Genomic DNA, 25,252 nt, shown 5'->3' with positions numbered 1-25,252 from the left:
AACATTTATCCTTCAGTGCTGATTAGTTATTACTTGTTATATGTAGCCAATCTTTGTTTACGATCACTGGAGAGGAAAAGATGGCTGCATCAAACCCAAAGTAACATATTATAAAAAATTTATTCGTTTTATGTGAAATAGCTTTAAAAATAAATGATACTGATCTTTAACATCAGTGTCAGGAATCAAATGTTTTATGTTGTTTAGTTGTATTGGAAATAACTAAAAAGGCACTTCCTCACTGTTTGAGAGAGACTGATTTATGTTTCACCAGAAGATAAATAAGAGATACACGAGTTCTTTTCCTCATCTGTATCAACTGGCACTTTACTGTTGTACAAATCTGTTGACACATGATGCATTATACTTGAGATAAATCACTGCATATTCGTGCGTGTCAAGCGTGTCACGTTATTACCATGTTTTCATTTACTAAATGACACACCTGTCCTTTTAATTGTTTCAAAGCGATGCACACTTCTAGTAACAATGATTGTTGTAATTATGAAGAATGTTATTTCAACTAACACAGTCGCGTGGCTGCTAATTATTACATATTTTGTCTAGTACAGTTTATTTTTGTCACTTCGCTTAACAAGCACACACCAGCTACAGTTTCCAATGAACCAAAAAATCGAGTGTGAATTTTACAAACGGCAATTTGCAAATCACAGCCCAGCAGCCAAAAATGGATATCAACTAAAAATAGTAGGTAAACTTTTGGAGCACATTCCTCCCGAGTTGTTTTTGTGCTGGTATCACAAATTGATATGGTTGTATTTTCCAAAATTACATGAATACAGACAGGTGCATGCTGGTAGGCTTGAAGTGTGTCATTTCAAAATAACTAGTTTACCAAATTTTACGGCTTTGTAAACACTAGGTTTTAGACTAGAAGGCAGAGTGGGCTCAGTTAATCTAACAATGATTTGTAGATTTTTTTTTTCCTGCAACTGATGGGTTGTAAAGTAGCCATGATTTCTGTCAAGCAAGATTTCTGAGGTTGAATTAAGCCCAGGCGTAATCTGTCGGTGAACACTGTAGCATGGAGTACAAGATGAGAATAGCATCACATCAATATATTAAAATCCCTCTTCAGTGGTTGATTTAACCCCTAAAACTCTCTGTGTATCAGAGTCACAGATTTAGAAAATATTTCCATGAAAATAATCCCTTCCAGCTGCAAAATGGCTTAGATGAAACTCCTTCAGAAGATGCAGATCAAAGAAGTCCTATCCTTTCTCTCCATGCACCCTATCCCACCGGCTGTAACTCGAGCAAACCAGCTAACCTACGTACAACGTTGCTCAAATACTGTACTTATGAGCTTCACAACGACAAGTTGCAATACTGGAGTAATTCAGTGGTATATGTTTGAACCAGGTTATCATGGTGGTGCAGTAATGAGCGCTGTTGCCTCAAAGCAAGGAGGGTTCAAATCTCTGGGTGAAGTGTTTGCATGTTCTCCCCGGGCCTGTGTTGGTTTTCTGCAGGTGCTTCCTTCCACAGTTCAAAGACATGCATGGTGGGTTAATTGATGTTTCTAGATTGACTGTAGGCGTAAGTGTGAATGGTTGTCATGGCAGTCTTCCAGTGTATAAAATCACCATGTGGACAGATTGACGAGGTAAATGAACTTTTTTTTTTTTTTTTTTTACCAAAGGAGGTCTGTGGAACACTCTGACTCAACTTGTTTGTGCTGAAAAAAAAAGTTTGCTACAGATTGTTTGTAGGCGTGTAAAGAATATAGATGGCTATTTTATGATAATTCCTGAATGTTGTTCCACATTTTTTTGCATTAAAATGACTTTTTTTTGTTTAGAACAACAAAAATCCAATGTCCTTTTCAATGTGTGCTTCAACTACTGAATTTGCTGCTTTCGCAAAACTGACATTGACCGTCCTAACAATCTGAGTTAGCTGGTTGATAGGAAAAATACAGACATAGTTCAGCATGTTTATGTCTATCATTGAACCCTCGATACGTCACCTTCCTCTAATCACCGTCCTTGCAGTGATGTACCAGCGTAGGAAAGCTTATCTCATCGTTCAGCTGACTGTAGCATCTGCTCTGGCATCTGTTGTTAGCGTCGACCATTTCCGTCGCCACCGCTAACCAGAGAGCACACCGACTAATCTCAGCATCGTCTGGATATTTTGGAGGATAGTCACAGATGACGAGATTAGTGCTTGGTAGCAGTGCCGATGATCGGAATTGTCAGACGGCTATGAGGGGGTTGTTAGAGCCGCACCTGATACCTCGCTTCAGCAGCAGTGTTAAATATTTTCTGTAACTATGTAGTGAGAGCGGCGTGGTATTAGAGGAGCTGTGGAAGAATTTCAACAAGCCTCACATGGTTGCCTCTTGATTGGATTCACACACAGCTTGAGAAATACCTTGTGAGCAGTTAACAAGAATACTCAAAAATTGAAGCTGTCATATCCTGATGTCAAAACCCTTCAACAGATTTTTTCTCCCTGTAATTATAGCCGCCTGTTTCGTGCTCACTCTTCGCTCTCACCTCCCGTGTGTGTATATGTGAGAATCTTTATGTGGGTTTTATTCTCTGTAATCTTTTAATGACATGCACTAACGACGCGTTGAGGCTCAGAGAGAGCCCAGGCCATGAAACACATACGTATACGCGCACACATCCACAAACACACACACACACATCCACACACAGAGAGAGAGAGTGACTAAGGCTCAGTAAAGGCCCCTGGGAGGATCCACTGGGAGATTAGCCAAATCAGAAAAGAGTTTTAGAGAAAGGCAGCTTTAATGCAACACAACACAGATTTTTGTGTGCGCGTGTGTATTTGTGTCATGGAGAGAAAAGATGGATATCCTCAAACCCAACATTCTGTTTCCAACTTTCTTCGACTGATCCTTCTTGTTTCATTTCCATCATCATTCGAGCCAAGTCCCAGATATTTATGTAGAACATCGAACACAACAGACACTGAGACACAGTTCTTTCTAATAGGGAAATAAGATGCATCTTTTAAATTTAACAAGCAAGTTTAAATGTTAAGGTTTAGTGCGTATAAATACCTGAATAACGTAAATAGCAATGTTAACAACCTACCATACACTACTGTTCAAAAGTTCAGGGTCACTTAGAAATGTCCTTATTTTTGAAAGAAGAGCAGTTTTTTCAATGACGATACCATTAAATTCATCACAAATACAGTCTAGACTTTGTTAATGTGGTAAATGACTATTTTAGCTGTAAAACAGCAAGTTTTTAATGGAATATCCATATAGGGATACAGAGGCCCATTTCCAGCAATCATCACACTGTGTTCTAATGGTATATTGTGTTAGCTAATTGGCTAATTGATGATGAGAAAACCCTTGTTGGCACACGAATAAACGTGTGAGCATTCATGGAAACCCCAAACCCTAAACTTTTGAATTGTAGTGGATTATACTACATGCATATCTATACCTCACTCATTTAAAACTTAGGATTTAGACGCTATTACATTATATGCAGGAAAACCCAACAAATCCAAACAAGAGAAAGAGGCCACCAGCAAAACCAGGGAGTTCAGTGATCTGTCTTGACTAGCTAGAATGATGACCAATAACAGAGAGAGGAAACGCTAGCAGAGACACACAGACAACAAAAAAGACACTGTAAACACTTTACAGGATGGTGGACCTAGTAGCTGAACAAAGCACAAAAACATGCAAAAGTGTAAGAAAGTAGAGTGAAGTGTCACGAAAAAATCAAATAGAACCACTGTGGAGGGAAAATCAATTTTGAGCTTTTAGATTATCATTTATTTTTATGTCAATCATCAGTTGCTTATATGCTTATCATCTTAACTCATAAATGTTTAGGTGTTCAGAGTTACAGGTTGATTCCTGCTTATGTAGAATATGTGTCTGTTGTACAACAAGAGTCAAATATAGAGCCATCAGGTCCTGTCAGGTTGGGAGTTCGTCAACTAATGAAATGCAACATCAGCTACAGGTCCTTCTAGGAGTCTCATCCCTATAAGAAGAGTTCCTGTCTAAAGAACGTAGGAGTTTTACACGGTATTAAAGCTGTACGATGAGGGAGGACGCACAACCTACTTACAAGATGCCAATAGGAAAAAAGTTTGTTTACTGTCATGATATAAATGAGCTGTCATACCTAGAGAGGGAGGAGTGAGGTCTCCTCCCCATTGCATTGATGCACTTTCATTTTCTATATTGCATGCAATAATAAATCTGTCAGTGACCCAGCAACGTGTTTGGTGTTTTCTGAGTTTAATTTCCGCGACATTACATATTCAGATCCCTACATGAACAGGGAAATCAAAGATGGAGCTTTTTGTTGAGATTAAAAAGAGGTTGAACAAAAGAGAGAACAAAAGTGGGGGGATCTGAAAGTTGGCAACAAGGAGGCTTAACGTCAACATCTTTATCTGACAGTTGCGTGCCTACAGTACAGCACACTGTCCTGTTTGGACTTAGAGCATAGTGTACTTCCTGTAAATTGTTCTACATTTAAACCTACATCAACCTCATCTTACTGTAAGGCTTGATATGACAGCACTTGACTCTCTTGACTGAGTAGAATACTACTTGTCAAACTTGCAAAAAGACTACGAAATGGGGAAATAAGGGCAGGAAGTACACCCACGCATAACCCAATGGAGAGCATGTAGACGGTACAGCAGGTATTGCACTCGACTTGCTTAAAAGAAGGCACCAGTCATGTTCCTGTGATCATTTCACAGTGATCCATTGTACTGTGGTTGAAAACTGTGTTGCTGTTATAATATTTGCATCAGGTATCTCTGCACTGGATGTGAGGAAATTTGTTCTGACAAGGACCCATATTTATTTAATGCATTGTGACCAAGTTGAAGAGCTCACAGGCGTGGGTCATTCCTGGTCTTAAAGCTATTTTTTTCTCCACAGTCTGTATTTGGTTTTGGTTTTCTGAAACTTTGACTGAGCAATGTACTGAGCCATACTTTTAATTACACTCCTGAAGTAAGACGAGCTGCATGAAGTACAGTAACACAAATTCATTTTAATCAGAGAAACTGAGGTGTATCACGCTCATAAAGGACTGAGCAAAAGTCCTGAAGTTTGAAAGGAAAGGATTTGCTTCTGAAATAGAAACTGGGGGGGGGTTCCCCCAACGGCCCTTACTTGCTTTAGTTTGATTCTTGTTTATTTTCAGTGTTTTTCTTTTGGTGTCATTCAGAGTAAAAGAAAAAAATAAAAGAGCAAAGAAAAAAATCACTTCAAACATTCCTTATGTACCTGATGTATAAAACCCTCTGTGACCAGCTCACATCACTGATAACACTGAGGCAATATCAAATAACCATTCATTTGGACTGTTTTGGAATTCCAGACACCGGCATGGTTGGAGTGTCTCTGCTGAATGCTAAATAAATAACAGCGTGAATCCACAACAGAACAGCAAATATAGGTGTCGTGAGGTTGCCATGGCAATGCACACACGATAACTTTGTAGATAACAGAAGAATCCGGTGGTCATGAACTGAGTGTTTGAGGCAGATGAGCTTTAAACGACCCAAACATCGCTGCCATGTCAAATGATCAGAAAGAAAACTGTTAATGGTGACAGAAATTAAGCACACCTCGAATATTAGACTGGCTTCCACTTACGAAGCCTTTTCAACATTATTTGAACGGTTAAACTTGTATATTTAAAGCTGCGAAAGAAGGACATGATAAATTGGTTATGGCAACAGCTATCTGTCATTACCAGCCTGGGTTTCAGCAGCATCATTAAACGGTGTACAGTAGGTGAAAAACATAGTATCACTGTCAATCCTTAACCAGTGTGGATCAACTCACCTGTTGGTTAAGCTCTGCACGAAGCCACAGCATCCTGCACTAAATCTTGTTTAGCAGCTCAGTTTGTTGTCTGAGTCATTTTGCTTCCTCAGCTATTTATGAAGTATGAAGTTAAAATCCAGTTCAAATGCACAGATTTCTGTAGACCTTGTTCAAATACTCGCAGATGCCAGCAAACGGTATTATCTAAATGGTAACCAGCTGATTAGACAGTCATATAACACAAGCAACGGCCAAAAAGAGGAGGTATTCCATATTCTGTCCCTGATAAAACAGTTGGAAATGCACAGAAGTTTTTGTTTACAGCGGGAAACAAACACAAAGAACTTAATATATAAATTACAAGTGGATTAACTTTCAGTTATTGATGACATCACTTGGAGCCAACCCATTTAACACCAGTGGTGACAAATTAATTACTGTAAGTGTCTGGTTGCTTCGGGGATTTCTGGGGAAATTAATTTACACTCATGTTATCGAAAGTGCCGACAGCTCCATACATCCGTTGCGCCACACTGCAGCGCCTTGCTACAATTTGTGCTCACAGCATAGGTTATAATGTGTGGTTTGCGGGAGATTTGAAAAATCTCTAAGGAAATCTCAACAGAATCCCAGTGTGAGACTGAAGCAGACCGCAGAGATTCTTCTTTTCTTTTCAAAGGTTTTATTCATTTCATATAATACTGACACATGTACTCAATAGCGGTTAACAGGCGTTTAAAAACACAGATATTAAAACCATTAGAGCATCAATTTATTTTCAGCCCCGTTGATTCCATGGACCATTTTTTTACACTTTTACATGTTTCAATATACCATAACATCTACTTGGTATTAGTCTAACCTCAACCCCTGAAAGGATTTTGTCCTTTGTCAAAAAAAGAAAAAAGAAAAACAAAAGCAAAGAGAAGAAACTGTCTCTGCATTTTAAAAAATGGCATGTGGTAAGCCACAAACTATTTAAGGTAAAATACTCTGATGGAGGTGAAATCCGATAAAATAAAAGGTTCAGTTTCAGGTTTGAGAAACACTTTTGACAGCATTAAGTGTGTCATATGTGGCACAGGTCAATTGAAATACGCCATCCGGACTGCATGAGGCAAGCATTCTGGATCCACTCCCTCTTTTTTTTTTTTTTAGTGATGTTTGTAATACAGGATAGCTGTCTAAAATCCAGAGCGCCCATTATTCCCAGTATGCATATCAAACACAACTCAGCCATACAAGAGAGATGAAGAATATAGATTGCTGTAAAGAAGTAGTTGTTTTTAATCGTCATCTAATCAAGTTTAGGTGATAGTTCGCTTTGTTGAAGTTTGTAGTAGCAGTAAAGGTTTGTGGGGGGATGCGGTCCTCTGCAGTAAAGGACCAAGGACACTCAGCTGTGTTTAAGGTGATGGCAAGCAGCAGTAGAGTCCTGTCTCTTTTCAGCCACCATTTCTTGGATATCCTCAGAAAAATGAAACGATTACTGGTTCCTCATAGAAGTCCATCTGAGTACATTTGCTCACAACTTGATTGGTCCATTGTGCTGATTAATTACTTCCACCACCATTTCCCTTCCGCTTCTATTAAGATGGGCTGGACTATCGGGTCACCTGGAAGAGGGGGAGAAGAAGAGGGTCAAAACTCAGTAACAACAGTCCCCTAGAAAAGTTATAAGGAAATAGCCTGAAACAGTAAAGGTCACAGAAAATGGAGCCAGTGCTGGTCTTACATGCCAATGCAGGGCTTTAAATAGCGTAGTGCTGTGTGGTGCTGGCTGCTTTTTGGAAATAATGGGAAAGCATTCTTATTGGTGGAGCCCTGACAACATGGCTTGTGTGGTCTGTGTCTCTTTTGGCAAGAGACTAAACAAGACACAGTTTGAATCATGGCAGCCGGCCCACAGTACCTCACTCTCAGCACCTGGCCCACTGCCATGTCATTTCGTCTATTTGTCGAGACGGCTGCTCTAATCACATGGTCTCTTTATCTCGTCCATCCATCTTTCCATTTTCTTTGCCCATGCACTCATTTTTGGTTTATTTCAAGCTATTAGGAGACATTTTCTCCCAGCCAACGACCAAACAGACACAATTTGCTGTATAACTGCCAGTACTCGGGCATATAATAGACCAGACTCTCCACGACTGTTTCCTGCATGCCTCTCTCTCATTGTGTTTCCCAGCAGCTTCCCCTCTTAACCCCAACACATGCTGTCCCTCCTGTATTTCCTCTTGAGGGAGTCACTCTTTTCTGCGACCCAGGTGCCATCTAACAAAGTGTGAAGGCCAGCCATCACCGAGAGAGCTCAGAGCAGCATTTCCTCCCAGCTGGCAGCTGAAATTGTTCTACTGTATCTGCTCTTGATGGCTCCAGGCCACCCTTCCTGGGCTCATTCCCATTGCCTTCAGGCATCTACTCCTGTGCCTGATCAAATAGTCTGCAGGCGTTTGCTGTCACGCCAGTTCACTATGCATGCACATCGCTGCATCTCTGTGCCTGCTACGCTTTAAGGTGCAAAGTCAAAGTCCCTTTAGGTGTTCATCCCCTCGCCTGTTTAAATATGCCTGTAGGTGGCAGTTTCTGTGCCCAATTAAAGAACGGATTTAGGTAGTTAGATCTCAATTTACAAAGCACACAAGGAGTGCTTGAGTGTCATATCTGTGGGCTTTTTTTAGGCCCATGAGTGGCACATTTTCTACTGCTTATTCCAACAGCTTTAGCTGTCGACACTAGTGGCTGCTCATATGGCCACAAGGCAGATGTCCCCTTCACTCACACATTTTATATACTTTTCATGGCTTACCCAAGAGTAAATTATGAAAAGCATCCCTGTAGTTGTTTGATCCTGATGTGTTTTTTTTTTATTATTCTTTAATAATTTAGAAGCTGCCTCTAATTAAATCTACACAAAATGTTTGATAGATCTTTATTAACCGTTTCTATTGTTTCTGTCAAACAATGCAATCAAAGAGAAAAGTGTAGATCGTCTTGCCTAAAGGGGTTTATAGTGCTGATAGTGATAGTGCAGATTTCCACCTCTGTGTAGTGTGATGTAAGCTAGCTATATAGGAAGTGAAACTTACATGCACTGCTGACACCTTGTCATTTGTTTGTGTGTATTTGCCTATTTGTGCATCTACACAAATGCACACACGCTAGCATTGCAGTCCATGACAGCTCAGTGGCTTGGCATCCCGGCCACGTCTGTCTACTCGTCCATACGATATTATTTGGCATTTATCGAGCTGTCTTCTATCCCCTCCTTCTCTCCTCCCTCTGCCCTCCTCCTCTCCTCCTCTCCTCTGGTTCCAGCCAAGGATGGAGGGAAGGATCGTCAGCGCCAAATCCTTTTTTGTGTTCTCGCCTGCGCCTTGTCAGCTGACCAGTTCCAGTAGGCTTGTTTTCTAGTGTTTTCTTTATTCTTTTATCCCCCATCACCTCTGCCTTCAGCCTTTCCTCTCCACTTTCTACTTGTTATTGTTTCTCTCTCATCCATTTCCACCTGCCTCCTCCCTCCTCTCTGCTGCTCCCCATGTCTCTCTCTGTCTCTCTCCCCCCTCATCCTCTTTCTCTCTCTCTCCATCGTCAATTTCAATTTACGAGCGGGTCTTAATGGGACTATAAGAGAACGTTCGATGTTATTGATCTGGATGCCTGTGCATCTTGACCTCAGCGTACAACACCAGAGGAGAAAAAAAAAATCACTCTTTTCATCATCAGGCATGCACATCAGCTAACTCTCTCAAATAGTGTAGACACACGCACACGTAAAAAGAGACACACAAACACACAAGCGCACACAGATCATTGATCAAAGACCTGAATGCAAGAGACAGCAAATATTTGTGCTCTTTTAAACTACGACAGAGTCAATGATAAAGCGATGCCAGGCTGAAACCGGTTTGCTTTGATCATGCTCAGGAAATTATAAATGCGCACTTTGGGGCTGCTAGAACTAAATGCATGAGATCAGTTATATAAAGCAACTTACAAATGACATTCACATATTCAGAAACTGAATCACTGTCACATTCAATCAACTCTCATATGCTTCTCTCTTCAATTATTCCTGTTACATACTTCAGGATCACTCATTTCCTATCATTTGTTTCTATTGTCTGTTTTTATTTCTGTGATGTGACTGAACTAGGAAAGTTATATTTATGAGCAGCCTCTCACACATTTGAGCCTGGGCCAGCACAGCGGAAAACTATTTCAGGGTGAGAATAACAGGAGGGGCTGCTGAGGAGGAAAGAAGAACTTGTGAAGGCGTGATCCACTTTGCGAGGTGAGAGGTGAGCAGAGGAAAAAGTAAGAAAGGAATTCCTAATCATCTGGACGAACGGGAGACTGTCACTGAGTTTTTTAGAGAAGGAGAGAGTGGGGGAGGAGAGGGGGAGATCACATGTGTCTTGAGCTTTCCTTATCCCTGTCTTTTACCCAAGGAGATGCACTCTCTCTCCTTTGACCACGCCTTCAATCAATTATTTAGGCAGAAAACAAAGGTCTGCACCCAGCCATGAATAATGGAAGGTGAGAAGGCAGAGAGAAGGATGGAGGTTAGAAACAGAAACGTACAGTGACAAGAGGTGAGTCTCGCACAAATTTTTTTCCTATGACAGACAGCTAAGAGCCTGCTCAGGTCAAGGCGCTGAAGAGAAGCCAACAGGTGCAGATGGAGGCTGAGCAGAAATATATATAATGCACAACTACACCTATTCACAAACACACAGAGACATAGACAAAGAGACAGTATGTGAAACGTTATTCAGGAAAAATAGAAACCCGGCCGCACATACCGCACAAACTGTATTATGGAGGAAGTAGAGCATAAAAAACCATTCGAGGACATTTACCACTCTAGTGTATCGAATGCGGTACATTCTACAGTCAGATGGCATGCCAGTCAGACGCAGGGAAGCAGGGCAAGTGAGAGTGAAGGGAATTGTTTTGTTCATGTTCAGTGTGTGTCCGCATGTGCGGCGTGTGTTATTTGCCTTGTTCTTGTCAGCCTTATTTTTCTTCCGAGAACGTTTGATGTTGGATCCAAGGTGGAAAAAATAAAGCGAGAGAAATTGGGTGGAAAAAAAAGAAGTGTGATATTGGGTGAAAAGAGATAGGGGATGGTAACAAATAAAACAGAAAGCAATATGGGAGAAGCGAGGGATGTAGTCTAACATGATAAAGGTGGAAATGGGTCACTCCATGTGTGTGCAGGCATGTACGTGTTAAAGGGATGATAAGAGTCTGTGTGAGAGAGAGAGACAGGGGAAGAGATGTATCAAACAGAAAAAAGATTGTGTGCACACCAACCTTTGTGGTCTTGACTTTGTTGCCTGAGCTGCAGCTCCATCCTGTGAGGTCTGGCAGAACTTTGCACTCCTCACCTTCCATACATGGCTGCATCTGACACCACCACTTCTGGGCTACGATGGAGGCTACAGGAAGAGTGAGAGAGGACAGCAAATATTGAGTTTGGTGAGGATGTGACTCAGTGTTTGTGTTTTCATTCATGTCTCTCCAGACCATGTATTTGTGAATTTTGACACCAGGGTTTCCTTTGCCATGTTTCCATCTAAATTTCACACGAACAAAGAGTTTCCAGAAGAGCAACTTGCGCTTCGCATCCAACGCAGTTATGTGAATAATTGGAGTTTGATGCATTTAGATAAGCAGTTGGAAGCACTAATTCTAGAATCGGTTGCCATTTAGTCAGAATGTGGAAGAGGCAGCAATGAATTATGTAATTAAAAGAGCACCGGTCAAACCCGTTAAATCAATTCAACCAAAGTGGATGACGTGATATGGAAAACATGCCTTTTTTGTTGTAATTTAGGGAATGTTACAGTCACCACATCGCTTAACACCAATCTGGTATTTATAATTTTTTAATTAATTTGCAAAATCTGTTTCTACGGTTTGATTTTATCAGTAGAGCAGTTTTTCCACTTGAGTCAAAACAAAACTCAGCATGTGTTGTTGTGCACAAATTGAAAATGAGCATAAAAACAGGTAGACGCAAAAGTACTTTCTCCTGCTGTATTTGATATAGATGCAAATTCACAACAATATAACTACAACGACCCCAAATATTTAGGCAAAAATCAGAAATGACTTATAATTTGGAGAACAAGACAAAGTGCACATCAGTGTGAGCTTCAGTGGAAGTGCATCAACATCAAGACATGGCACAGCTCTTGTCATGTGACGTATCGTATCGAAAACCTCATTGCCATCATCTAATTGAAATAGGTTTTTCAAATGCAGCTTTATTGCTCAAAGATTGTACAAATGATTAAAAAAAATGTTTGAGCAATAAAGAAAAATTAGTTAAGTTCTATTTGAAGCGCAACTTTTCAGTGCATATTATTACTATATGCGTGGGTTTCATCGGCACTAGACTCATGTGAATTTAATCAGTACAAAACAGATCGTTTACATTTTCATTTCAAAAGGGGCAAGATATGAATGAGACATCTGGGAGTGTTGTGATCTTCTAGGGTTTATAGATCACATCAAATTAGATGAAAAAAGTAATTAATGAGTGTGTTTGGCAAACACTGCAGAGTCAAAAAGACTTCAAACTTATCAGGAACAACGAGGTGACTAAATATTAGAAATAATAACAAAATAAAGTCACCATAGTAAAAGCTGACTGAACGAATTTGTAAATGTATGCAAAAGGCCTCTGTCACATTGCAGGTCATGTGAATATTTAAGTATTTGTCATTGAAAACTTCCAGTTTATATCAGCCTGGTGTACAGTGACTATAAAAAGCATTTACTCCTCTTTGAAGCTTTCCCTTTTACAGCTTTTCAGCATTGAATCGTGGCCTATCAAATTAGGCTTTTATTGTCAAGAACTTACATACTGTAATAATAATGTCAAAGTGAAACAGATTCCTACAAAGTGATGTCAGTTAATTCCAAATCTAAAATTAAAATATGTGATTGCCTAAGTGTTCACCCCATTTAAAGACACTCACCCAATTCAACACAGTAGCAGCCAGCTGGTGCTTGAAGTCACACAATTAGTGAAATGGGGATTATCTGAGTGCAAAGAGTGTGTCTCAAGTGACTGAAGTATAAAGACACTTGTATCTGGAAGGTCCAGCTGCTGGTGAATCAGTGCTCATGGCTATAAATACAACATGAAAACAAAGAACACTACAAGCAGCTCTGTGAAAACAATATGAAAAGCATAAATCAGGGGATGGACAAAAGAACATTCCCAAATCACAGAATATCTCTTGGAGTGTAATTAAATCTTCATTCAGAAACGGAAGAAATATGGCATTAGATGTAAATCTACCTAGAGCAGGCAGTCCTCAAAAAAATTGAGTGACCATGCGAGAAAGAGAATAGTGAGTGAGGCCACCAAGACACCAATGACTCCACTGAAGGAGTTACAAACTTCAGCAGCTGAGATGAGGCAGACTGTGGATACAACAACTGTTACCTGTTCGTCACCAGTCAAAGCTTTCTGGGAGAGTGGCAAAGAGTTGAAAAAACAGTTGAAAAAAGCTCATATTTATTTCCTGATTACTGAAACCAAAATTGAGCTTTTTGGCCATCAGACCAAACATTGTTTTTGGTGGACACAAAACACTGCACATCATCACAAAGACACCTTCCCCATTGTAAAGCATGGCGGTGGCAGCATCATGGTGTGGGGATGCATCTCGGCAGCTGACCCTGTATGGCTTGTAAAGGGTAAAATAAATGCAGTAAAGTATAGAGAAAACCTGGAGGACTGCAACTTGGGAAGAAGTTTGTTTTCCACCAAGACACGTGCCCGGAAGCAAACACCCAAAGCTACACAGAAATGAACAACCAGGTGGTTGCTCTTCAGTGGCCGAGTCAGAGCCCAGACCTCAATCCAGTTGAGAATTTATGGCTGGACTTGAAAAGGACTGTTCACTCCTTATTCCTGATAGAACCTGAGCAATTTTGCAAGGAGAAGCAGGGTGAAATGGCAGAGTCTAGATGTGGAAGGCAGATGCAGACTGTTCAGAGAGGCTCAATACAGTAATGGTGGGACCAAGTGTATTTAATAAATACTGACTTGAAGAGGGTGAAAACTTATGCAGCCACTTATTTTAGTTTTCATATTTTTCATTAACTGACAGTGCTGTAACAATCTGTTTTCACTTCAACACTTTGACAGTTTTTTTTGTGCATTCTTGTCAAAAAAAGATAAATTATAATGACCGTAATTCAATATTCAAAAGCAATGAAATGGGAAAACTTCCAAGGGGGGTGAATGCTTTTTATAAGCACTGTACTTCCAATGAATTTGGCTATTGTGGCTCCAAGTGTCATGCTAACTTTAAACTCTTCACCATCATTGAAAAGATTTGGGGTAACGAGGAGTTGCACAAAACGCAGCAATTTGGCATGCGCTCCCTGCAGCTTTCCAAAGAAAGATGATTTTTTACACGAACCATTATAAATGTTTCTTTTTAGTTAGACTAAAAGTAAACACAGAAATAAAGCAACTGGAACAGTCATTTTGATAACTGCTGGTTCAGCCGGCCTTGGACTTATCCTGATTTTGGGGAGGTGAAACACAATCTTGTTGATTGCAAAGTTCACCAAAGCTGCTGATTCATTGGTTGCAGTTTCACTGCTGTGATTACTCTCATCTGTGGACACTGAGAGATTTATGCCATCAACAGGTCTCACTCTTTGCCCCCAAGGTTTTCCTCCTCAGTTGTAAGGAAAGCACCAGTTTCCTGAGGTGTATGGTCTTTCAGGATGTACCGCTGTTTTTCTTCCTTAAGCTCCATGCTCTACATTTTTTCTTCCATTTGATTTAGCACCTCATCAGTGTACGTCAGATCAAATATAGCCGACAATCAAACTGAAATTAGCTTATATTGTCCTCATAATGGTCCATGGGTAATCCACAAATGCATTTGACTGTTGAGTAGAAGACAGTACGACCACAGTGAAAGTCAGCCTTGCATTAGGAGACAAACCAGCATGCCAATGAAGTCAGCTGGCAATCCTTCCCGGATAGAGATGCTTTTTGGAATTAGCAAAGTAGCCATTCGAGCAATTTATTGGTCAGACTGATAACAAATACACTTTTTTCATATAAAAATTGTTTTTCTCTGGAAAACTGCAGGGAGTTCAGTGACTTCTCAATTCAATAGCTACATTAATAAAAAAATGGATGGATGGATAGATAGAGAGATAGATACATAGATACTTTATTAATCCTGAGGCAAATTCAAGATATAAGTGCTGATATAATATGGCCAATGGAAAAACAAATTGTATTGTTAATACTCAAAAAGTATTCCTTAGTATCACTCCTAAGGGTCTAATGATACTCTCTGGGAGAGATTCTTTACTTGAACAGTCCAACCTTGCAATACTATCGGAGAAATTTGCACACACAGTAGCCAATTTTTCACAGACATTGTTGGTTCTCTTTGATGTTCACTGGCCCATTCACAAATTGCTACTGTGTTTGTTAACCTGTTGAGGTGCATCTGTGGCAAATTTAGTAATTTGTTTCTGAGTTTTGAATATCTACTTTGTTAAAATTACTTAATCATTCTTGCCCTTCATCTTCTCTTTCTCTGCTGTACTCTAAATGAAGATGGCTCTTTGTGCTCCAGAGTATATTTGAACAAAAACTCACAAAAAACCCCCAAAAAACAACAGAGCCATAGAGACTGCAGCCTGTGATTTCATCAAGTGCCACTCTTCACTGCTGTAGTGGCTGCCAGATTTGATTTTGTGCACACAGACAGTAGCCATGGTTGCTTTCTGGGCATATGGGAATGTTTTCTAGCTTAGAAATGTGAGCACAACTGTGAAACAAATCTCATTTAACCCACTTACATCTGGGTCTAAGAAATCAACTTTTCATATGCTGTCAACAAACCAGAAGAATAACACTTTCTGGAGATTACAATATTTGCTATAAATATTCTTTTTGGGAGTTTTCTTTACGCTGCTAGGGGGAAAAAGAATGCACATCGCTTAGATGCAAGGATATTTCATGTAAAAATTCTTCATGGAGATTTTCTTCAGAATTCCACTTTGGATTGGCAAATCATGTCTCCTAAAAATAAAGTTTATTACCAAGTAAATGTTTGCGTTCAGGTGCAAATAAAATTGTTAACTGGATTATGTTTAATGTAGATGTGGATTTTCATTGCGAGAAAGCGGCACATTCAAGATGCACTTCTGAGTCAGCAGGAGGTAAACAGGTTGGATGGTGCTGAACTCACACCAGAGACGAGGGTTTAAACAACAAATGCACTTTGGTAAGGTTAAGACACATGCGTTTTTTGTTAAATGTAAATAAACTTTTTCCTGTTTAAAGCTCTGTTAGTTTCTGATATTATTCAAAGGCTGTAAGAGCATACAGAAAACCCTAAAGAAATGTAGAGACTGGAAATTGTGCTGAAAGGATAAATATTTTGGTGGAACAGCTTGTATTTCCAATTATAGTGATATATTAAGAACACGTCTCTATTTTTTTGATAGACCACATCATCTTTTTGCAACTATGCTTTCTGCTAGACAGATTTGATTTTAACATTTCTATGCAAAGAAATAGAATTTTCTGGAGAGAAGGTCGAATTTGTAATTTGTTGAGAAGCACAAACTATTTTCAGACTTCCATTCCTTGGTAAATTCGGAAAGCAGACATTTCATTATTTTTAGTTTACAATGTAACCTTATGCATGCCGTCATATCTGTCCGATATTTCCTCTTCAACTAAAATCTGATAGTTGATTAAAAGCCAGGTATCTGATAAGGTAGTGTCTACAGATACGGACCCGTACCCGTAGTCTGTGGCCCACGGATACGGCACTTTACCTTAACATAAATATTAATGAGCCCTACATAAATATTAATGAGCCAGCTGATGAACGCGCTTCGTGATTGGCTGGTAATCCGACGGACATAAATATTAATGAGCCGGCGACGGTGATGAAGGCGCTTCCGTGATTCGAGGTGAATCTGCGGAATGAATGGCGGAACTAACAGCCAGCAAACTATAAGTATTTTTTACCTTCAAAAGTAGCGACAGACTATTACATATTAACAACCTAAACAAAACCCTGACGTATTTTCTGCGTCTGTCAACACAGACCCTGTCACAGTCACTTTAATGTTAGCGGACTCTGTTGAATGGCTAATTTACATCACCACAAACAAATCTCACAATATCACAGTAAATCGAGTAAATGTTTTTTTTAAATTCATGCCGAATTAAAGAGCTGCTCCTCACCATTCACGAGTGTTTGTTTCATATTCGACATCCTTAATTTTATCTTGTAAATTAGCGTCCGAAATTAAATGGGAACATTTGCAATGGAGTTCGTCAGCCGCTTCCACCACTGAACGCGGTAAACTACTTAATAGGAACTGGACTTCAAACAATTTAGACACGGCGTCTAAAAGCGTAAAAACTACTTTGTCTACGTAAAGTGTGAGAGAAGACGGTGTATTTTTAGTTAAATTATACAATGTTCGCCGTCAAAGTCATTCATATAAACTGCCTGTAATGTGCAGCAAATAGTAGTTACCCATCGCCAGCTCTTCAGTGACCTTAACACGTCCGTACCTTTAGTACAGATGCTACGGGTACGGGTCCGTACCTCTACCATCAACCATCTGATAATGACCGGTGGCATAGTTGACACACACAAATCAAGGCTTGCCTCAGTATATAAGCTCAGGAAAAACAAGGACAGACAAACTCCCGGTGCCTTCAGTCCTGTCATATAATTTGCACACAGTAAAACATAATGTATTGTACATAATGTAATAAATATAATAATGTAATCATGCTGTTTTCAACATTGTCACTTTTTTAGAATGCTTTTTTTCTTAATCAACACTTGAAGGAATACAGTAATTCCTGTGAATTCATCACAAAATATCATAGACACTGTGTGTATTAATAAATCAGGTTGCTGACATTACATTGGACAGAAAGGCAGTGACAGTTGGAGCAAGGCTTCTGTTTGTGTGACTCACTTCCACGCATTTCAATTCAGTATTTTGGTTGGTATACACTAGTCTGACTCACCAGATATAGACTGTGGGTATAAGCCTGTCACTGGTTGAACATTTAACTCCATTCCCTTTTTGTTAACCATACGTGACTGTTTTCAATATCCACTTCCCAACAGGAAACAACAAAAACAATCTGCAGGATAGTAATCTACCACGCTGAACATGTCAAAGTTTGCAAGGATTTGGATTGTGCATCAAGGCAGCCGTGCAAGGTCAATCTCATTATAACAGGTTTTTCCCAGTTTATTGACACTTCACTTGTGTGCAAATGTTCCGCCAAAATATATCCACTGGCTCAGCTCCCCCCAACTGGTTGTGTATAGTTTAAAGGAGTACAAACAAGCTCGAGTGTCGTTTTTTCCCCATTAGCAGAATGACAATGAGGTGCAGTCAAACAATTCTGTGGTTTCTGGAAATGCAAGACTTCCAGTGCACAGAAATGCCACCAAGAGAGTCCTGATGGGTTAATATATAATTGAGGGACTTTTGAAGTCCATGGCATATATCCTGCATATGTTTTATTAAAAGTAAAAAAAAAAACTCATGTTTTTTTATGTTCATTATGATCATGTCTTTACCAATTCCATATTTTTTTTACTATGGAAACAATCATTTATGAGCAAAAAATGACTGGATATCACTAAAATGTGAACTAAATAGGTGTCCAAATTTAATAAAACCACCTTCTAATTAGCTAAACAATAATAAAATTAGCTTATTTAAAAATTGTTTTGATTGTGCTCTTTTTATTAAATTGAGATAATCATGACAGATATTTTTTTGCCAATATATCAAATTTTATATGGAAAATAATACATTGTATCTTTGCCCGAGAAATTGCTTTCAACTAAGTTACCCCTTACAAAAACACCTCTAAAGGAAGTCTGTTAATTCCAAATCACATGACCTGCTCCACATGATGTAATTTCCTCCTGAAGAAAAGACTGGCAAGACTCCATGGCTTTCTGAGTTATTTAATATAAAGTAGTGTGTGAGTCAAGTGTGGATTTATGGCATGTCAACAGGTTTACTGCAATATCTTTAGAAATAATTTTCAATTTCAATTTCAATTGTATATATAATATTTTAGAAGAATCTTTCTGTAAAAATGCCATGTGGTGTTTGGTTAGAGGCGGCCATGTTGATTTATGGGCCTGAAAACAGCAAAAATGTCAACAATAATACACATCAACTGTGATACAAAAAGTCCCGTAATTATATAGTGACCCTGATATCTGTATCTTCCCTGACTTGCTAATGCTAGCAATGCACATGTGACCTACATAAATAGAGTGCTGCTAACACAGTACAAATGTCACACAGCTGTTACACAGCAGTTCAATACGTCTTTCAGAATCAGTAAGCACAACTTTAATGCTCTGCCTAAAATAAATGAACTTACACGATACTCTGTTATCATACTCAGGAAAAACAAAAAAAGTGTGAAAATATTTCAACTCTGTTGAAAGCAGATGTGCATCAGGCAGTTGAATATGCATACGAGACATACACAAACGCACGTACTGTGATACATACCGTCAACACAGGAGGGCATAGCCCGAGTGGTGCCAGCGACCTGTCCAGGGAAGCAGGAACATTTTACAGTCTGAGATCTCTCCTCAATCTTGTTCTTGTTACAGCAGCGATGAGCAGCAATCACCTCACATGTGCCAGCCTTCACATGCACTGCGAGAGAGAGAGAGAGAGAGAGAGAGAGAGAGACAATCAATTCAGGATACAAGGCTCTCAGTGATTCTATTGTTCTATTTTTGTAAACAGTCGTCTTTACACTTTCTGCCAGTTTTAAATCCAACATGTCTAATGTCCAATATTAACATGTAAGTGAATGAAGGCCAGTGCAAGTGAAAGGATAGACAGTGAAAGATTTTGAAATGATGCGAGTCTATTTCCAGATCTTTGAATTGTTACCAACATTTCAGATGTTTTCTAGTGGACAAAAATATACCACATGGGTTTGCCTTGTGCTCACTAGTCTGCTTTTCCAAAAGAAATGCTAAACAAATGCAGCTATGTTGGAGAAATTAAGACTGAGCACGTCATCTTTCTGTTCTCGAGCCACTTAAATTACAAGTGCCATGCCCCAAAATACCTGCAAACACATGACCTTGTAAGAGGAGTTAAAGAAATACAAGCACTTGAATAACCAGAATAAAATAACCTTTCCTTTCTCCCCCTCCATACAAAGAATGCCAACATGGATGTGATATCAGCCTGAATAATGAAGTGCAACGAAAAGGCAGCGCAGACCAGATTATAAGGCTATTATCAGAAAGCCGTGAGCCGTGCAAAGATGCAGTTTACATTTTGAGTTATCAAATTATGCATGTTTGTGGGTGCTTTATTTATACACTGGAGTGTGCACAAACAAAATTACAAATGTAAAATACACATCGCTTTCAGACACTCGTACATAAATATACAAAAATCAGGAGGTCCTACTTTTTACGGCGTGGCTCATGAGCAGCTGCTATTATTTTTGCTTTGAGCATATGCACAGAAAATGTATGTTAAGTCTCTGGTAGCCTTTCTAAACTTCAAAACACATGGAGTAAATTCGAAAGGGAGAAAAACAAGCCATGTCTGTATTAGAATATACTGTTTGTAGTGTGTGGAATTCCAATTTGGTGCAGTGCTAATGAACGGGAGATGTGGAAAAGCCACTTCACTTGTTCTGTGGCTAAAACTTTGTGTGCAAATTTATATACACAAATTTCAATCAGGCAGCCGTGTGGTTAATTAACAACAAGTTCACCCCAAGCACAGAAGCCGTTGAGTCGGCCAAGAGAGAGAGGGAACAAAGAAATCACTCTGCATTTGAGGATTTCTGATGTCAACACATGGTCCTTTCATACCAGCCTTTCATCTAATACATGAAAATGTCAAGGACAAAGAATACGCCTTGTCAGGAGCACTGTGTGCAAGTATGCAGTGTATGTTTGTATGTGTGCACCTGTATGTGACCGTTTGCATGTATATAATACAAAGAACATGTGTTCTGATAGACTTTGCTTGTTGTGTGTGTGTTGGGAGTTTACATGCACATACATGCACATCCCACACACAGCACATGGTGGCATGGCTGTGAAAGTCAGAGTCTGGTGTGTGTCTTTTGTCTTTTCAAACATTTGTTGGAAGTTACTGTTATTTCCATTACAAAGAGTTCGCCCACGACACAACAAAGAGTGCACACTGCATGGCAATGAACAGTAAAGCAGAAAACAATGGCTCTGCTCTGTCTAAAGAGTATTTAAAAGTGAGGCAAGCCAAACTGAAAGACCCCGTATGAATATGTTAAGCAAACTAACAAGATTTGAAAAGTTCTTAATTTGCTCTGTTAATGAGAAAAAGACAAAGCAGCAATCCCGCAAAGCCCAGTCCAATTAATATCTCTGTGAAAAGCACACTCAGATATCTCACCCACTGTGTGCATCTCTCCCATTGTTCTTTCCGATTTCCCTTTTTGTTCCACAAGCAGTGAGTCCAAAGGAGAGTGATAATGTTTGATTGGCTGTCCGTCAGGCCAACACTTTGAGGCACAAAGCGAAAGCTCAACAACTATTGAGCGTGCGATGAAAATGTCCATTTATCAACAAGAAATAGCTATGTGTTGGGAAGATTGTTATAAAATTTATCATACAAATATATTCTTATCAGAGAAGAAGAGCTAACTATATTTAGGACATTCTGTGAGCGTTCCTCTCACAAGTGCCTTGGGTGAAATGTTAAGCAGTACTGTACTGGCTGGACAAATAAGAAATGATGTCATTAATGCTCTCCAGAGGACAAACCTTTCTGACTGCGGTGACCTCTTCACCTTCTCTGTGTTGACGCACTCAGTTTGCACTTTTACGATCCCCACTTGGTCTCTGTCTGTTATGGTTAGAACATACTCGGGCAATGATTTTGTGTCAGATTATTAGATTTGTGCACAGAAAAATTAGTCATTAAACTTTCTTTCTTTCTTTCCTTGCTTCTCCTTGTGTCTTTCTGTTATTAAGTACAAAAATACATTGAAGGTTTAGCTGCATGAATAAATCCCCAGCACGCTCGCTCCGTGGTTTATAACTGCCTTGGATATCCCTTGATGATGGAGGCCTTTCGTCCTCTTGCGCTTTCCTTGTTGGCTCCTGTGCAGGTCTCCCAAGACATGCTAGTCTGCTGCCACATCACCCATCTATGCCCGTAGACCTCCGCTGATGGAGGCTGTTATCCACGGGGACCGGTGTCTCCTCCACCACCTCCACCTAAGCAGCACACTCTCAGTGACCTCTTCCAAAGGCTGACAGACTTTAAACTCATGTGTTCCTAGGCTGGTGATATAGTAGTCAAGGCTCAGAACCTTAAACTCTGCACAGCAAAGCAGCTTCTCACTCTCTGGGTTATACTTGCTTTTTTATTTATTGTGTGACCAAAATAGATGAATCCTAGCCTCGCCGCGCTAGACAACCCACGGCAACAAATTTAATTCTCTGCCAGGGTGGGTCTAGTTACTCTCCATAAGGCTCGAGGCTGGATTCTCCTAAAACTGGCCGGACGAATCACCATGAAGTCTAGAGTCAGAAGGCGGGCGTAACTAAGTGACGACAGAGGCGTGACGATTCTGACAGAAACAACCGGAAACAACTAGCCTAGCTGTGCTAGACAACCCACGGCAACGAATTTAATTCTCTGTCAGGGTCGACAGCAAAAACGAAAACAGTTGTTGAGCTCCATTAGCACCGCCTCCCTCCCTGTCGAGCGTGCCTAGACCCTTGTGCCTTTAGAACATGGGTCTAGCACGGCTAGGCTAGATGAATCCTATATCCTTATTCATTTTGATTTCTTTGTGAATTTATTAGTTTTTTCATTGTTGCGCAAACATTAAAACTATCACCTGTGTGCCTTAAGACACAGGCTAATGCAGGTGCATCGAAAACTCAAATTAAGCCTTTCTCTGTTGCTCTTTATTAAAAATAAGTCAGTAAAATGATCAATAGTTCTAATTATTGATCATTAAAATGATCAACAACTTATTTCAAACAAAAAACAACTCAATTAAGCTTTTTCCCCTGTTGGTCTTTAGTAAAAATAAGTCAGTAAAATGATGAATAATTATAAATACTGACCTAAATAACACATTTTATTGTGATAAGCTTTTCAGCTACATTGCCAGATCTGGAAGGCTATTTGATCATCAAACACAGACACCTTTCGTCATCCGACTACCAACTGTTTTCCACCTTTGATCGAAACAAACACTGTAACGCCTATAGACAGCTCGTGGGCTTTAGAGCTTGAGCTTTGTTTGATACTAACACCTATCGTTTTGCCTCCTCCCCTTGCTCTCTTGCTGCACTAATTGACTTTTTTCTCTTCTTATAAGCTTGACAACCTCATCGGCAGATACCCCAGCTCTGGAAAATCCACACACACAGAACAAACACCTTAAACTAACCCCCACCCACAGGCACACACACCCCCTGGCCCATTTTTAGGCTCAGCACCTGCGGTAGTAATTGACTCGGCATCAGTAAGAGCAGCAGCACACTGAGCTCAGCAGGAGGCCACGTGTAATGAGGAGGCGGGAGTGAGGATTTTACTAGAGTCGTATAAAAGTTCATTGAGGTTTGATTACACATATTAATTTTAATAGACAGCAGTAATAAAAAAAAAGAAAAAAGTGGACCACATAGTAAAATAAATATGAGCGCTGTGACAGAATTGATACACAGATTGTCTTGTTTTATTTTATGCATTCTCTAACTTGCTGCTGAAGCATTTATGGTCTTACTTTGAAAAGTTAATTTGATAACTTTTAAGCCATTACTGCTGCCAGGTGGCCGTAATGGTTTTAAAATCACTCACTATGTATTGTAGTTACCCAGGCGACAAAAACGAAGGCACTGGAAATTGTTTGATTGTTATGATTATTTTGTTTGCAGCTATTTGGGGTTTTTCACAAAATGCAGACAATGGTAGCCATCCTGCTTGACATCTGGCTGTGGCTGTTATCCTCTAAAACAACCTTTTGGATGTGAGGACATAAAAATAGTGAAACACATTCTGGGGACTGCTTTGTTTATTGGACATTTTTAAAGGATGCTGGACTCAATGTGTCATAAAGGCAGCATCAAAAATTTTGATTTCATATTTGATAAGACATGAACTGGCAGCATCCATCCCTGTTTGGCTCACATTATGAAAATCTTGTGTAAGTTTACACTCAACATTTATATTCTCTGTTAAGTGTACGCGTGGGCTACAAGCCAAACAACCAACAGCTCATTTAAGTCCACTTTATTGTATTGATTTTTGATTCTAATAAAACAGTGTTGATTAACAAGTTGTGATTCACAGCAGTTTTGCATTTTACGACCGCTAACCTACTTTAAATAATGCGAAGACGATAATGATGCTTGTCTGTATCGGTTCCGCCCCCACATGCACACACGATGAATGTGTCTGCGTGCATGTAGCAGGAAGTGAAGCGTTGTCTTCAGTGTTTCACAAATATCAGCAAAAATAATTGATGACAAAACACATTAGGTACAGCATTGATTGCACAGACAGGGGACTTCCTCATTAGACTGGCTTCTTCGGAAAACACTGGTGCCAGCAACTTGACGATAAAACGCTGCATTTTCCACGAACGCCACACAGAGTGAGTGAATTCTATATCTGTTTGCATTGTGCTTTTTGGAGCAGAAGAAGGCTAGAGGTGAGGCTGAGTCGGTGCATTCACAAGATCTGATTCGTGATTGTTTTATAAATGTTGTAATGCAAGATCAATACTTGTGGATTTACAAGACAAGGGGAAAAACACATTCCGCCTTAAAAATATACATATAGACACATATTTTTCTGGTAAAACACAACATCAACAATCATTGTGGTATGTCACTATAAAGCTTACAGTAAAAGGTTTTTTTTGGTGTGTTATTTTAATAAATAAATAATGCTAAATATGGTCTTAATTCCCCACAAAATTTCTTAAAGAGATTATTGACACAGTTGAGCCCACATCGTCAACAGCTCACAGCTTCTTAACAAATGGCATTTTTCCATCTTCTTTTAAACATGCTGTGGTTTGACCTCTTTTAAAGAAACCCAACCTAGATCCCTGTGCTTTGAACAATTTTAGACCAATTTCTAAACTTCTTTGTTTATCAAAGTACTAGAAAAGTGGTTTCACAATTCCATCTTTTAGAATTTTTTGGTTTTAGAGCTTTGCACAGCACAGAATCTGCCCTCTTCAGGGTATCTAATGACCCCGTTTCAGCTGTCGACAGAAGAGGGAGCACTGTTTTAATTCTTTCTGACATAAGTGCAGCTTTTCACACCATGTCATTTGTCGTCAAAGGTACTGTACTTAGCTGTTCT

The 25,252-nt window shown here is 39.6% G+C and overlaps 1 protein-coding gene across 1 annotated transcript in view; it reads right to left on the bottom strand.

The window, feature by feature from the left end:
• Nucleotides 1-6,718: 6,718 nt before the first annotated feature.
• LOC110958146 (chemokine-like protein TAFA-2) overlaps nucleotides 6,719-25,252 on the bottom strand; it is a 91,158-nt gene continuing 72,624 nt past the window's right edge. The window contains exons 3-5 of the mRNA XM_022204523.2: nucleotides 19,409-19,558; nucleotides 11,138-11,262; nucleotides 6,719-7,434 (exon numbers count right to left, since the gene is read on the bottom strand). Of these exons, the coding sequence (XP_022060215.1) occupies nucleotides 7,423-7,434; nucleotides 11,138-11,262; nucleotides 19,409-19,558 (287 nt within the window). The 3' untranslated portion in view covers nucleotides 6,719-7,422. The remainder of the gene's footprint in view (nucleotides 7,435-11,137; nucleotides 11,263-19,408; nucleotides 19,559-25,252) is intronic.

Source organism: Acanthochromis polyacanthus, chromosome 6 (assembly GCF_021347895.1).
Source record: "Acanthochromis polyacanthus isolate Apoly-LR-REF ecotype Palm Island chromosome 6, KAUST_Apoly_ChrSc, whole genome shotgun sequence".
Classification (NCBI taxonomy): domain Eukaryota; kingdom Metazoa; phylum Chordata; class Actinopteri; family Pomacentridae; genus Acanthochromis; species Acanthochromis polyacanthus.
The sequence above is the reverse complement of the archived record's forward strand: the minus strand, read 5'-3'. Positions and strand labels throughout refer to the sequence as shown.